At 37.3% G+C, this 16,221-nt stretch overlaps 1 protein-coding gene across 1 annotated transcript in view; it reads right to left on the bottom strand.

Annotated features, from left to right (window-relative positions):
• Nucleotides 1-16,221, bottom strand: part of KCNH7 (potassium voltage-gated channel subfamily H member 7) — a 440,085-nt gene that overhangs the window by 112,623 nt on the left and 311,241 nt on the right. Inside the window, exon 6 of the mRNA XM_036884332.2 lies at nucleotides 13,414-13,628. Within this exon, the coding sequence (XP_036740227.2) occupies nucleotides 13,414-13,628 (215 nt within the window). The remainder of the gene's footprint in view (nucleotides 1-13,413; nucleotides 13,629-16,221) is intronic.

The raw sequence follows: 16,221 nt of genomic DNA, 5'->3' as shown, positions 1-16,221 counted from the left end.
AAATAAATGTTTCCCTGCAAACTCCAGAGTCTATTCTTAATGTTTTCTGGAACACAGAGTGAATGTCAAATGCCAACTAAATATAATTATATCCTATTAGCAGATTAATTTTCACATGTTGTAACTGAAAATTCCTGGAACTGTTATACACCAGTAATTGTGTCCTGAGTATTTTCTGAAGGGCTGAAGATGGGCAAAGACTCTCCGTAAGCTATGGAAATAAAAAAGGATGCATAATAAATAATAAAACATATTTCTGATCTTAATATGTTCTCAAATCTCATTCTTGAATTTCATACATTTTAAAATAGCTAACTTAGTACTCTATATGGGTGGAAAACAGAGATGTATGTATTAAATACATAGGAAATATTTTTAAAAGTCTTACCTTAAAACAAATAATTTCAAAAGTTTACATTTCAAGCTCTTCTAACAGTGTGGACAAGAAGCCATCCTGAAATAACCTGAAACTTTCAGGTTATTTCTTCTACCCATGGGGCATATATTTCTGTATTTTGCTACATAATCTTATGATATGGATCTCAATTTTACATCCACCAAAAGAGGTGTTCAGCAATGCGGAATAACTATACTTGACAACACTTAGGAATCCTATTATTCATGATAAGATGACTAAACATAATTTAAGGAACAGAAATTCCCTGTTTCTTTACTGCATTTTTTATTAATGTTCTCACATACTGTGTCTCTTCTTGACAATGAAGATCAATTCTATGTTTGAACCTACTGGCACAAAACTAGCATCAGATTCTTTTTTTCTGTGAATATCTTCAGAACAAATGAGTAATAACAGTCTACATTTTAGTGACTGGGTTAAAAAAAGTTGTTTGCTTTCCCACAGAGTTAATTTTCTGTCCTATTCCTGAGGCAGAGAATAGAATATTCAAGTTGAAAATAAATAGCCTATTTGATCACTTGAATTTACCCAGCTATGAAAACTCACTTCTGGTAATGATTCTGTACTTTTTGAGCCAATTATCTTGTAAAAAAGAGGATTGGTGTAGTAGCTGGACCAGGAGGCTGATGGGATTCTGGGATGCTGGCAGTTTAGATTGAAAAGAAAGAATATATGAATTAAAAGGGCCCTGCCACTGAGTGGGAGTAGGGAGGGGAAAGACCCTCGAACTCCACGGTTCTAGTCTTGGGTGTGCAGTTAACAATTTTTGGGACTCTGAACAATTCACTGAATTCAACATTTTCTATAAAATAAAGACTTGGTATTCAGAATCAGTGAAAAAGCCTAAGCAGTTTAGATAGAAGAAAGCACAAAATAAATAGCAGAACTACACCAAGGTTGATTAAAAATTCTTCAAAACACACACACATGCTCACACACACAATCTTAAGAGAAAGTCATTATCTAAAGTACATAGGATGCAGCTGGCCTGACTGCATCTGGACATCGGGTGGAGGACCCAGTGCTGCGTGGGATGGGGGCTCCACCCCCTTGGGGTTCTCACGTGCTAATCAGCACCTGGTACTCTTACTGAACACAAATTTCAAAACTACTGGAACAATCGCATGAAGGCAGTTTTATATTTTGTAAAGATTATCTCCAAGTAGCACTAGAGTAGTACTCTCTCTTACCTTCTTTCTCTCTGTATTGCTATAGCAATAACACAGTGAAGAAACCAGGGGAGCCCCAACCGTCAGGACGAGCCCTCATCTGTCCATACAGTGTGCGGTTTGATCTTTGGCAGTTTGATGTATCAGAGAAGATGACTGCATGGAAATGAAATAGGAACCAAGGAATCTGTGTCTCTGGTATTTTCCCTGACCTTAAGTGTATGTGTGTGGAGGTGTTTGGAAGTTCAGAAAGGAACAAAAATGCCTCCAAGGTGAGATTCCTTCAACTTCCCTGAAGACTGATTATTTTCCTCTCTACTGTAGTGATTTCTAAAGGTGTAATTTAGCTTTGACTTGCAGACAAATTTGGGGGAATCTGTGTAAGATAACATACTCAAAAATCTTAAAATGACTAGCTGGAGTCCAAGCTGAGGGGTTATTTTATTATGTAAGTAATATAAAATAATTCTAAAATGTAAAAATGTGATGGTGATCTGTTTTTAATATCCAAGAGGTTAATGCCTTAGTTTTTACTCCCTTTCAGGTAAAGGCTATTTGGAAAAGACAATAATACCTGTCCTTTGCAAAAGACTTTTGTCTTTTCAGTTAACTTTATCTGAGACTTCATGCATGCAGTAGCCCATTTACTGGAATTAAAGCACTCTGTTCATCAGGATTTATTCACTCATTTCTATGCATCATTTGAGACACAAAGTGGGCTGGTGGGATCTGATGGGAGGCGAAAAAAAAAGCAAGAGGGCATGAGAAGTAATATAGTCATCAGTTTCTGAAGGAGTTCAAGTGCCTACAGGTAAGAAAATTTAAGGGCCTGAAATCACTACTTTCTATTACCAACCCATGAATAATGGAGATGGCTATGGGCATAATTTACAAATGATAGCTTTTCACCTGAAACAGGAGATACAGCTCAACTGACAGCTACCCTTCAAACAAGAAACAGCACCAGAGTACTATTTTATTAAATTCTTCTTTTCCTTTGACTTCATTCTATTTCACCGAGCCTTGTTGCCATGAACTAAAAATTAACACTGTCTTCCCCAAAACGGCATGGTGATTTGCCAGCCTGATTTTTCATGTTCAATGTGAGAAGGATCAATGGGCACCAGGAACTAGACCTGGCTGCAGACCATTTTTTAGTATTTTCTGCTAAAGCTGTAAAGGAGAACTGACAGAACAACAGAACATAAAGGAGCCAAGGACGTGTGGAAACTAGCACTGGCCTGGGTCACTTCACACCCCAGACCACTTCACCTCTGTCCCCACCATTAAATTGATGTGCTTAGCTCCAACAATAACCTCGGGATATTGGGACAAGGGGCAGAAAAAGAGGGTTCTCCAGTCTCAACTTATGGCCACTAAGATACAGAAGAAGGTTGAATTTAACTCTGTTGCTCTTAGAAGAAAGACTTCAATACTTTTTAATTCTCTTCTCCATGATCTACATGCAATATTTTTCTATTTCTACCTAAGTGACTCTAAGTCACTTCAAAATACAGGTGTATTTATAACAGATATATTTAAAACAGACAAGGAACTATAGATGGTATTTAAAACAGAGAACAAAATACAGATGGCATTTTCTCCAGCTTCTCTAAGTTCTATATTTAGTACATGGTTGGAAAGAAACCTAAGTGGACTTCATTAAAACAAGGAGGATAAGGGTATTTCCCATTATGTACTGCCCCCTTCCCACCGCCGGTGCTTCATGCCTATTTAAACATTTCTAACACATCCATATTTGGGCTGAACTATAGTGCTCATGGTTCTCTGTGAAAAAGCATTTGTCTATGCTAGTATTTCCTGAAGAATCTCCCCTCAAATATGAATTCCTCAGGATATCAATAGATGTTACTTATAAATAGACAATTAAGAATGGGTCTGTCCTCAAAAAAGTTCAAGGAATATTGGGTAAAGTTTTTTAGATTTAATTCAGGACTTCTCAGAGATTTTAATATACTCATTTGCTGTGTGAATTGGGTGGGGATGGTATTATTTGACTAAGAAAAGTTTTTGTCTTGGAAACACTTATGAGACCTATGTTCTGGAGAAATCACTTTGGAGCACTCCAGACTAGGTGAATTCTTTTACATGGAGATTGTTTCTTAGAGGGCTTGCACACGACTTCAAAATGGCAGCAGATCCCTTTGAAATCAGTTGTCCTCCCATGCAAGTAAGCCTGCTTCTCCAATATGAATTGTGTAAATAGGAATTAACATGCTTTTTCAACAAAAATATTGTAATTAAAACATCACAAGAATATATAACTGAACCAGTTATCTTATTAAGAAATCTACAGAAAGAGATACAATATACAATAATAACAAAGGAAAAAAAACCCTAGGTTTCTACTGGGATCTCTTTTTAACTTCTTTAATTATAGAATGAAAGGATTGGGCCAATCCATTTTTCCCAAATTTGCCTGATCTTAATAATATGCAAGTAGAGGTTGAAAATGGAATGGAGATGGTTAAAAATTCAGAATCTTCAGGCTTCTTTGAAACTTCCTGAATTTCCAGGGAGTGAAGGGGCAGAAAGAGATAGACATAGAAATAGGAAGGGAGAGGAAGAGAGAGAGAGAAAGAGAGAGAGAGAGAGAGAGAGAGAGAGAGAGAGATGTTCCAGATGATTCCATTGATAAGGAAGTATTGAAAAAAAACCTGGGGAAGATGATATCTAAGGTTCCTTTGAATTTTAAAATTCTTTGATGATTAGCTGCTTTTTAATGAACTCTTTCAAGCAATTGAGTTTCAAAGGGTTGATTATCTATGTATTTTCCATTTATAAGTGTGATTTGCACAATATGGAGAAGTAGAGCTAGAAGGGAAAATATCTGACCCAAAATTTCACCACCTAGATAAACAGTGGGAACCTTTTATTGTATTTTATTTTATTTCACTTTCTTATCTCTTATTTTCTAAATAAGGTTCCATGGTTGAATTCATTTCCTAACGCAGGGAAAATAGTTCGCAGTCTTTTAACATCACCACACCTCGGACTCCCTGGGTACGTAAATACGCCATGTCTGCTCTGGAATTTCCATACTGATAAAAAATCCTTGCCCTATTTCTTATGCTGTGAAACATGAAAAACTTATGCTTGTCCCAACCTCAAGGCCGTGAGGGCAAATGAGCAAAGGAAATCTCCCTTTAGTGCTTCCTTTCTGTCTCTGGGTCTGATTTTAGCCCAAAGCTCACACTAAGTTGGGGGATAAAAACTGAACCATCTTGGCAGCAGATATCTACAATCTTCATGCATCTCTGCTGCCATAGCAACCCGGCTATTGCTATGTATGCTAAGCTAAATTATTTTTACCTGTCTTTTCTGACCACTGTTATTTTACTTCTTTACTTCAAGCATCTATTTTCAACCTGGTTTCTTTGGCTGACAGAACTTTTAAAGAAGGCGATATTATTTTCCTCCCTTCATTTTAAGACGTGAGATGAATCTACACAACCGAACAGCTGCTTTTGAAAGCAACTGCACATAAAAGCTTGCTCTACAACCTATGGCTTTTAATCAGTGTCTACCAGGGTTTTATATGGATGTTATTTCTTCATCAGCTAGAGTGTGGAGAAGCATGACTTTAGAGCTAGTTAAGGTGTTTCACACTGAAATGAAATTTTATTTTAATTTAGAATGTAAGCAAAGCAAATGATCGGTTTTGATATGCATATAGTATTTAGTGAAAATAGAAAATAAATTTGTTGCTTTTGTAAATTACACATTTCTCTTTTCAAAATAATGAACATCCTTATTTTATATTTAATATGTATATGATGTATAGCATTCTTGGTGTAACCAATTGCTACTTAACTATCTTATAGTTACTTTCTATTTTTCCATCATCATTGACTAGATTATAAAATATATTTACTTGCCCAGAGAAAACTAGACAACATAATCTCAAAGATCAAAAGATCTCGAAGATCAAAGCTTTGCATTCAGTATAAGGCCCTTGAAGGCAAGAACCTTGACTTACACAGTTTTGTACCACCATTTGTGGGTAAAATTGCAATATTTCCAGAATCTCTCTCCTGGCCTTAGTATATCACCATATCAATAGGTGTTTCCAAGGGGTGAAGAGAAGTAGCCCGACTCTGTATCTATAGGTAATTACAAGGGCCAGTAGGGAACATCTGGACCAGAGAGGTTGGGTGGAGCCCCTTTTTCTGCAGCCAGGTCTTGAGAGACATGGGGGAGCAGAAGTGGATGGATGAGTACTTGTAAGAAATAAATAGATTTCTCCCACTTTATTTCTCCCTTTGACTGATTTCAGTTTCAAAGGTATTTTGCCTCCGGATTTCCCCCCCGTCCCCAGAGTTACAACATTGTACATAACATTTTGACTTACATTTAGTAAGCCCTCACAAATACTGAATCTATAATTATCCTGATTAATGTGCTTTATTCCTACTGGCCGCATCTACATATATTGTTTTTCATTTCAATTTACATGTATTGACTGAAATCAAACCCACAATATGGGAGAAACATTGGGTGGGGATTTCTATTTTGCTGATCCAAGTGTTATAGTTTACTTATTTCACAAATCACAGTATGGTAATGAAGGCAAAACTAATGTCATGTTAAACTGGAAGTGTTCAGAGGCAATTTTGGACTCCGGTATCGCATTTCAAGTTTAATTTGGAATTTTGTGATTATTACTATTTCTGGCAGTTCAAGATGATCTGTACAGTTTTATTGAGGTTAGCAGGATGTTTGCATTAGTTTAGGCAAGCAGTGAAGTTTAGGAAAATACTTGAAACACACTGAAGTAATACTGTGAATTTTGTTTTTTGAAATTTCAAGAGCAAAGCATCAATGAGGATTTATAAAAATAGCTGTTGAAAATAGAAGTTTCAATCAAGTGTAATTTTTCAATCATAATTGTGTTAATTTTGATTCATAATAAATATATATTTGGTCTTCCTGTTGCTAGCACAGAGCTCTTAAATCCTAGGAATTTTCTAAGTGATGAGAACCAGAAGGGTGTCCTTGGTATGTTAATGAGGTGACTTGGGAAAGCCCCTAGGTCACCTAAGGTCACCTCAGGAGGAACCAAGCAGGTTGGTTTGCTGGGAGAGTGATGGGCTAAGAGTGGGCATGAAGGCTCCCCACCCCTTTCCCCATACTTTGTCTTATGCATCTCTTCCACTTGGCCATTCCTGAATTACGTATTTTTATAATAATCTGATAAACATAAATAACTGTTTCTCTGAGTTCTGTGAGGCACTCTAACACATTAATCAGACCCAAGAAGAGGGTCATGGGAACCTCCAGCCTGTAGCCGGTGGGTCAGTAGCACAGATGACAACCTGGACTTGCGAATGGCCTCTGAAGTGGGGGACAGTTTTGCGGGATGGAGCCCTTAACCTGTGGAATCTGATGTTACCTCCAGGTAGAAGCGTCAGATCTGAGCTGAATTTTGGGAGACCCAGCTGGTGTCAGACTCTGAATTGGACTCAGTGTTGTGACGACATCATTATTGAAAAGTCTTGCTCTACTTAGAGCCACTTTTAATTTGTAGTTGTGTCTGGAAGATATTTGTTAATACTATCATCGAAGAAAGTTCAGGACTAAATTTATCCAGTATGAGGGAAACTATGGAAAGTGTTAAGAAATTCTTTATTATTAAGCTTGAGCTGATAAATAATTTCTTAATTTTATTGGAGCATAACTGATATACAAAAATTGTACACATTTATAATTTTAAACATTACCTAATAAAATGAAATCTATGTTCTCTCTTCATTATAGATTAATCTCCATTTCTAAAGAAGTATTGAATTATAAATAGTGTTTTGGATTTCTTGTGAAAGTATGTATAAAATGAGAGTCATTGAATCACATGAAGAGATAATGAGCATATTTAGAGAGGATCAAAGTGGAAAATAAAAAGCCATAATCCTTGAGCTCTTCTTATGTCAGTATTATCGGTGTAATTCTCCTTTCCTGCAACTGAGTGGCATTCCACCAACAAAAAACAAAGTTCTTTATCCTGATGTAAAATTAGCATAAGAAAAATTAGATCTCAACACAAGAGCTAATGCTGAAATGAAGCTCCCCTGTTAAGGATTGTTTACTTTGGCTTTTTGGAGTTTGAGGAGGCCTGGAGAAAATCTACCACATTTTCTTCCCTATTTCTGTAGATTCAAGATTTAAGATTTTGGCTATACAGACAAATGTTACAGGTATATCCAAATGCCCTGCTAATTTCTGAGTAGATTGAGGGAACAAATAGGGCAACAGAACAGAATCACAGACAGGCATGCATAAGCGACTAGTAACTTCTCTTTGGGAGTCAGATGACCTTGGTTTAGAGGCTACTTTCACCATTTCCTATGTAATCTAGACAAGTTGCTTCCTCTTTCTAAGTCTGATTCCTCCTCTATGAAATGGAGGTGATAATAATAGTACCAAGTCATAATCCATTAAACCACAAGTAGCACAGAACCTGGCAGATAGTAAATGTTCAATCAATGTCAGCTATTCTTAAGTCTTCATAATTCTATTTTCATGCCAATAATATGCTTAAATGAATCCTAAAAAATGAGAATCTATTCTGGCTTTAGAGTTCTATGCAGATTTCAAGATTTTTATGGCCATTTAAACATTCAGAAACTTTTTTCTTATGACCTAAGTCTCTGCAATTACTCCTAAACTATTTTCTTGAGTTCTGTCCTTGTGGAGCTATAGGGAATTATACTTGTGGACTGTCAGCAATTCTCCTCCCCATCATCTTCTCTCTAGATTAAAGTCTATTGGTTCATTTAGCCCTTCACATATCTTATTTGTTATGATCATAAGGGTTTCTATTAAACTTACCAGACAGTCCCCTTAAGTAATCAAGTAATAAGACGTAGAACAATTTGGTCATAATTTGAGCAGTACTGAGTGTAAAGGAAATACAAACTATCTTAGTTTTATAATAAACCTTATTATTTCCAGCATTTATTATATTAACACTTGTAAATGCTAGTATTATATATTGTTATATAGTATTTCTCCAAGTTTATAACCCCTTGAGTATGGTACTAAGTTTTCTACCTCTGTGTCTCTACTGCCTATCCAGCATATAATGCATATTAATAAGTGTGCTTGCATATGTGCGTGTATGTGCATGTGCATGACTGATGCATAGTCTGAATTACTATCTTGATCTTGTAATGGGCCACCGTGCTTTGTTCTCTTTCCTTAGAACCTTCTAGCCCTTCCCCGCTGCATTTTTCTGGCGTGGTCATCAGTCACAGGGCTATGCTTCCACCTCAAGGATGAGCGAAGGACTCAAATTGGCCAACCATAGTCCACCTTGGGAATGATTTGGACACTAGAGGATAGAAGGCTCTGTTCACCAGATCATCACCTGTGAACATTATATGGGACAGAAGAGTCTCAGGGCCTTGCTTCCATCGAATGTGGAGTGAAATCAGCAGAGAAGAAAGCATGGCTGAGACAGTGAGAGAATGCTATCATCTCTCCAAACAATGAATGCAGCCACCGCCCAAAGCAAATGTGCTCTTACACTTTCAGGTCATGTTACTCCCCACCCCCAGTAAACTGCCCCACCTCCTTTCATCCTTTGCTGAAGATGGTTTCAGTTGGGCTTCTGTTACTTGCATTCTGTTACCATACTAGCTGATAAAGTCTCATGTGACTGGCTGATAACTGATTTGGAACCCACAGTGCCATCTTCTTAAACCCTCCTGACACGTTTATGAATGTCCAGGGAATGAGTTAATACAAAACTGGTAAAAGCTGAATATGACAACAAAATGATACATGTTATCCTGAAAATTAACATAACATTTGAACTAGAACTGGCCTTGTGGAAGGATGGACAACAGTTCAAAAGTCTGGTTTACCTTTATTTAAAAGGGGGCACATATAGCCAAGAATCTGATCCTCAACTGAGAATCACTATTTTGCATGGTAAAAGACATTCTTTGTTCTTTACCTACCCAACTTATCTTTCAATACATTGTTTTCTTCCCACTACTGTACTAGAATTTGGTAGGAATTAGCTAACCAAGGCCCTGCCCCTCCAAAGTGGACCCTATTACATATCAACCTGTACCAGTTGGATTGTAAGTTAAGGAAAAAAAAGACCCACTCCTTCTGACAGTTATTTTCTGTATTCTCCAATGAGTGGAGTAGATCAGATAGAATATGACATAAAGAGCTGCATCAGTCCAGAGGTTTGGCCTGAGACCAGCCAGTAAAAGGAATCTCTGGACCTGAAACAACAGCAAGAATCAGAATTTTGCCTGAGGGGAGAATTTAGGAGGCAAGCATTTGCTTTGGGGGGTTTCTGTCCCCCAGATTTACTCTTACTTTATTCTGTCCAGTACCTTCAGTGGTCCATTTCTGAGTCTTTTAATATTTTTCTTATGTGTTGTATACTATGGCAGGCACTAGTGATGCAGACACATCCTGCTCCATTCATTTACTGGTACTCACAGTGCCCACTTGAGATACTAATTCCTAACCTCACAAACTTCTCGAGCTTCAAAACTCATCTAAGAGTTTATACTCTGCAACCACTACCCCAAATTCTCAATATAGGTAATGTTTCCTCTCCCAGCACCCTCTGCACCCTGCGTTTAATCCTTCATACTACACTGTAACAACATGTACTTATCTCCCTCTTTTCTTGAAGGCAGAGAATTTAACATTTCCCATGAATTCCCAGAATCTTGCACTGTACATACTAACTCTCAATAAATGCTTGTTGAGTGTACAAATGCAAATGCATGAATGCATGCATGAATGAATGAACATCTAGGTCCCTGTTCTGAAGATTCTCACTCTAGCTGAGAAGGCAAATAGCTAATGGTTAATTAGAAATTAGTGTATAATAGAGATAAGATCCAAATGATAAGAGATCATAACATGAGAGATTAGTCATTCCTTTCATTATGTTTTTTTTCTTAATATCTGCTTTACTGTTTGTGTTCAGAGCAGTATTTAAACTCACTGTTGAATGACCTATAAATAAAACTCTGATATTTTCTGATGATATAATTACCATACAAATCTATTAATGATGTAAAACAAATAAAAACAATAGATAAAGAAACTACTGTTGGCTGCCTATAGCAAATATTGTGAGAATATTCCACCCCCAACTACCACTGCTGTGAGAATATATTGACAAGGATAATTTCCACACAGCCAAATCTTTGGGTTATTGCCACGTTATTTTTAGTGACTAGGGCACAAGTGAGGTTATATGTTGTGAATATGGGAATCCCAGAGACAGGTATGACCAGGAAACTTTACACATACCAAGTGAGAAAAGAGTTACAGGATTGCCCTGCTTTCAAGGATTTTATTAAACAAAATTTCCAGAGACTATGTCTACAGGAGGAAATCCTTAACATGTTATTTCTACCTTGTTTGGTTTGACATGTAGACAACTGAAGGGTTGGTTACTGAGAGCTAAAGGTGGCACTAAAAAGAAGATAAGAGTCTTCTTCCTTATCCTCTTCTAATTACCAGTCTCAAGCTTTATCTAGTCCCTCATCATTTCTGGCAAGAAAACACAGTTGTTTAAGTTTTCTATCCGCTTCCAGAATCTTTTTCCTATCATTGTATCTTTCAAAAGAAAAAAGAAAAACTGATTCTTTTTCTCCTGCATCATATTTCTCCAACTGGGGTACTTTGGAGATTGTGGAGAGGGGTGCTTGACAAATCAGGTGAAGTATGAGCAGTTCTAAGAAAACTATGGGTCCTTTTGGTGGGCCTCAGATTCCCCAAGCGGTGAGCAGTGAAAAACACTTTTTAAAATGTTGTAACAAATACTGTAATATTATGGAGCTAAAAATAAAAATCACAGGGATTTTAAAGAGGAAGTACGAAACCTTAAACAAATGCCAGACTTTTGAGGCAGTGGTTGCATTTTACTCAGACACCCAAGGCACTTAATATGAAACAGGTGGTGAAAAACCATCTGGAAACGTCCACCTGTAACAAGCTCCTGCCCCGTCTAGTCTCTGCCTGGCCCAGGAAACCACTTGTTCGCAGAAGACACATGGACTTCTGTGCCTCCACAGATTTGTTCTTGCTGTTTTCTCTACCCAGGATTCTCACCCTTCCCTTGTCCAACTGGCCAACTTCTCTTTTCTACTTCCTGTCCTCTCTCCCTTTCTTTCTTCCTTCAGTAAACATTTCATGATCCCCACTCTGTCATGATCTTCTACTGGGCCCTGGCAACGTAGGGATAAAAGGATCCTGCAGAGATGGTGAGGAGGGCAGGGAGGCAGTCACACAAGAAGATTAATAAACAGAACAAAATGCTTGTTATGAACTTAGCACTGATGAGCACTTACCACACATCATTCTATTTATTTCTTACATCAGCGCTGAGAAATAATTTTTGTCATCCCTAAAACTTGCCTCAATGGCCCACAATAAATAGCACTTGTCTCCAAGGTAAAAATAATTGCAATTAAAATTCAAGCTGTCATTACAATTAGCACACATAACATGGGGGGCAGGGCACAGGGAAGGCAGTACAGCTCAGAGAAGACAAGTAGTGATTCTATAGCATCTTACTACGCTGATAGACAGTGACTGTAATGGGGTATGTGGTGGGGACTTGATAATGGGGGAATCTAGTAACCACAATGTTGCGCATGTGATTGTACATTAATGACACCAAAAAAAAAAAAATTCAAGCTGTCAACACAGTGTCAATTCATGAATAACAGTAGACTATTCATTTACCACTATTAAGCCCAGTTTACTAAAAATAGGTTAAGAAAAGCAAAATACCAAGGCTGGAAAACCTCATTACTACATAAATATCAAAATATATACTGGGGTGTGGCATATATGATTTCTCATTTCAAATAAATGTCGACTGCTAGGTATATTTACAGCTGACTCATGGTCTTTCCATAGTTATTTCAGCTCACACATAAAAGGTTATTAATGGTACTATAGTGCTGTTGGTGGTGATAATAGTTACAGAAAAAAAACTTTATTAATTCAAAGCCTCCAATGTTTGAGATAGAGATTGGGGCCAAGTTTACCTTTATAATTTTGACAGTTTATGAAAAGATTTGCTAAGCCAATATAGTAAGTAAATTGAAAAAGAACTATTTACTTGACACAAATTTTAGAGTCATGAATTCACAACACTATAAATGCATTGTAAGCCAAAAGTCCAGTATGGCTTAGGTTGGTATTTTGATAAAATAAGTACAAGTTATTGTAATTTATTCTTTAAAGCAGGACTCCTGCTAGTACTTCTTCACTCTAGTTCAAGTTGCAATAAAATATTGCAATAAATTGCAAAATAATAAAATACTGTTCATGTGAAATATATTATTTACTCTGATGTTTCTACGTCTCAGCTCTTTTCCCCATGTCCACTACCTTATATCTGAGTCTACTTAGTAAAGTACAAAAAAAAGGAGGCCACATTTAAGAGTATATTCCAATTAGTCTCCTAAATCTCCAACAAACACATCCATTATATTAAGACATAAAGCTTTAATAATGCAAGAGTTGGCAGTAAAACAATAAACGTCCACTCATGATGAATAGCAGGTTAACCACCTCTGCAATGAAGGGAACAACACCAAGTTAGCTGATTTTTGCTTAGTCTTGTAATAGATAAAATCACAGTCTATAGTTTTATTTATCTGTTACATTTGAGGGTCATCCAAGATCTCAAGATAAACTGGAGTGCAATAAATGGCTTACCTCTCTTGATAGTCATTCAGAGGAAAAAGAATGTGTTTTATGGTGCAGAAAAGAACCTTGAAAACAGTTGAAATTGACAGCAAAACTGTGTCCTACCTGTGTAACTTTCTCTGTCACATTGTGTGTTCGGTCTTTAACCTTGGGTGCAATAATGGTTTTATCTGAAGAAGGAGGGGATGTGTTCTTTTTTTCAGTTTTGACATCTGAAAAATTCAGAGTGAGCTGTGGAATCTTGTTAATGGTGCTGTACTTGTTGAGGTTTGAATCCGATGTGGATCCCAGGAGGCTTGACTTGATATGATTAAAAGGCCCTAAAAAAATTGGAAAGCATTCGTGAAAGCAGAGCAGAAGAAACAGGAGAGAGAGATGGGTCCTGAATGACCTGCTGGTAATCCGTGACTGATCTGACTCTGATTCAAGAGTGACTGAATGCAACCAGCTGATACCTGACAGGAGTTAGGGTCACCATCTGCCACGTGGGAGCAGTGTACGCATATCCGTGGATAAGATGGGTCCTCGGCGTGCAGCCAGAGAGCAGACTGAGTCTTTAGCCCTTACTTCGCATCATTCATTAATGGCTGGAATAAAAGAAAAACCTCCACTTCCTATTGCTGGCCACATTCTACCTTCAAAGTTTCTCAAGAATTTCTTTTTATAATCCCAGGGTTATTCAAGGAAGGACTTGCCTATGGTTAAAATTATGTTGGCATGGCTGTCTACTCTGCTCCAATTTGTATTATCGCCCTCTCTGTGCCATACCAACTGACAAACCAGCTGGGTTCTTCATCTGTTTCTGTTACCTGCATGGGACAGTCCACAGAGTTTCTAGGAGAGTTAAACCCAGACAGAAGCATTTCAGGTAAGCCTGAGAAGGTGAATGTCATTTCTTTTTTGGTGAACACTGTGGAAGATTCTAGGATCCTGTGCGGGATAGTAAAGCCTTTACTATCTCTTTTACTTTCTTTTATCCTTTACTTTCTTCTTTTTTTCTTAAATTTAGGTTGAAGACTACTTTTTCAGAAGAAGAAGAAAAGAAAAGCTTCTATAAAAACCATCCCAGAAGAATGCTTTGGCAAATACAACTTACAATTGAAGTGACCATAGCTGGCTAATAGGACATGCCTAGACATGGTAGGACCTGGTTACTTCCTTTTCTTATTTTTTAGAAAACACATTGTACATTAGCTCCTTAGAATTTCCTCATCATGGAGCTGGAAGTAGTTCCCTTTGACCAGTGACCAACTCCAGTCACTTCTCACATTGCTTTCCTAACATAATTTGGCAGAGCGCCAGGACCCCTGGGCCCCTACTGAGGGTGAGTTCTCTAAGCAACAACAGCCTTTGAGATGAACTGATTGTCAGTTGCTTATGGAGTCAGGGAAATGCTCCAAACAGTTTCTTGCACAATAAGTGATATTACTTTAACCGATATGTTGCATCAGGAAGAATTTTATAAATATCCTCAGCCCGCAAGTGTTGTACAGATGTTATCATTTCTGCCTCAGAGAGTGTTTAAAACATGCAAACCACAAGAATGAACTTGGTGAGCACATTTTGCCTTTCGTTATTTTTTTTCCTGTTCAGAATGAAGCTATCGCATTTAGTGATCAAAATGTACTTTACGCTCCAAGTGGGGTATAAACCCTTGGAAATGAGATCAGTCGGTTCAGGTCAAATATAATGCTGAGAAGAAAATTATCCATCACTTAGTTCATAGTTACCTTGGAGAAAAATCACACTATTTTTATTTATGAAAGTTTATGTTTCGGTATTATAAAAGTTTAAAGTGATTTTAAGAGGATTTTTATCTACATAGCAAATACCATGTGTTTCCTTAGGTATATTTTTGTTCTTTCCCTGGGTTTTAATCCATGATGCAAACAGAGTCCATGTAAGTGAAAAATATCGTTGAGTTCTCTGGGCATTTAATGCCCAGTATATTCTCATTTGCATATAGATTCTCACTGTTTTCTATTTATATGACAAGGAGAGAAATAAAAGCCAAAGTGGTACAACATTCACCTAGCCTTCAGCTACATCTCTGACAGAAGCTCCGTTCTCCAGGTCTTTGTACAAGTCTCTACCTCACGCTATTAATTTGCTGTTGTGACATCCTGGAGAGTGTTTCCTTTTCGGTGTCATTTATGGCTACATTCCAGGCCTATATCTTAATATTTAAAATTTATAAAACATTCCAGGACTTCAGCTTTCTTAGATAGGAACTCTAATGTCATATTTTCACTCCTTAGGTAATTTTACTGCACATGGGGATCCTTACAAGAGATTACAGGAGATGGAGCCCACATAGATAGTTAAATTGTGTTTAAAACACTAAAGCTTAGTTTTCCATTTTCATTCTCTATCATCTTTTATGTTGGACTTCTATAGCAGACTGTCTGCAGAGTTGTTTTAAAAATCGGGTAAAAGCAGGGATCTCTATGTCGTCATGGTAGTAAGGTGCTGTTCAATATACTTTGCTTGTCATTATGACCATTTCCAATAATCTCCACTGAATTGGCCGCACTGATAAGCAAATAGTCTCAGAGAGTACATCTCCATAGTGGTATTAGTGGGGGCATTTTTGTTTGTCACAATGATGGGAGGTGGCTATTCCCTCACCTTGAAAAGTTCCCCTTATATCCCAGTGAGCACTCATGTAGGTGAAAAGCCAGTTCATAATAATCTCAGTCCTCAACCTAACCATTTCAAAGAGTACAATGTGCTTTTAACATGATTTTAATATGCATTGAACTTTCCACAGCGACAGCTACCATGTAAAGATTTTTACATTGTTTTGTTCAGAACATTACCAAAAGCTGTTCATTTTGGAAAATAACATCACTCGGAGCTCCACTACTTGTGACTGTTGGGTTGCAATGAGAAATTGCAGACATCACGTTATAG

Source organism: Manis pentadactyla, chromosome 8, assembly GCF_030020395.1.
Source record: "Manis pentadactyla isolate mManPen7 chromosome 8, mManPen7.hap1, whole genome shotgun sequence".
Lineage (NCBI taxonomy): Eukaryota > Metazoa > Chordata > Mammalia > Pholidota > Manidae > Manis > Manis pentadactyla.
Note: the sequence above shows the minus strand (reverse complement) of the source record. Positions and strands in the feature narration are given on the sequence as shown.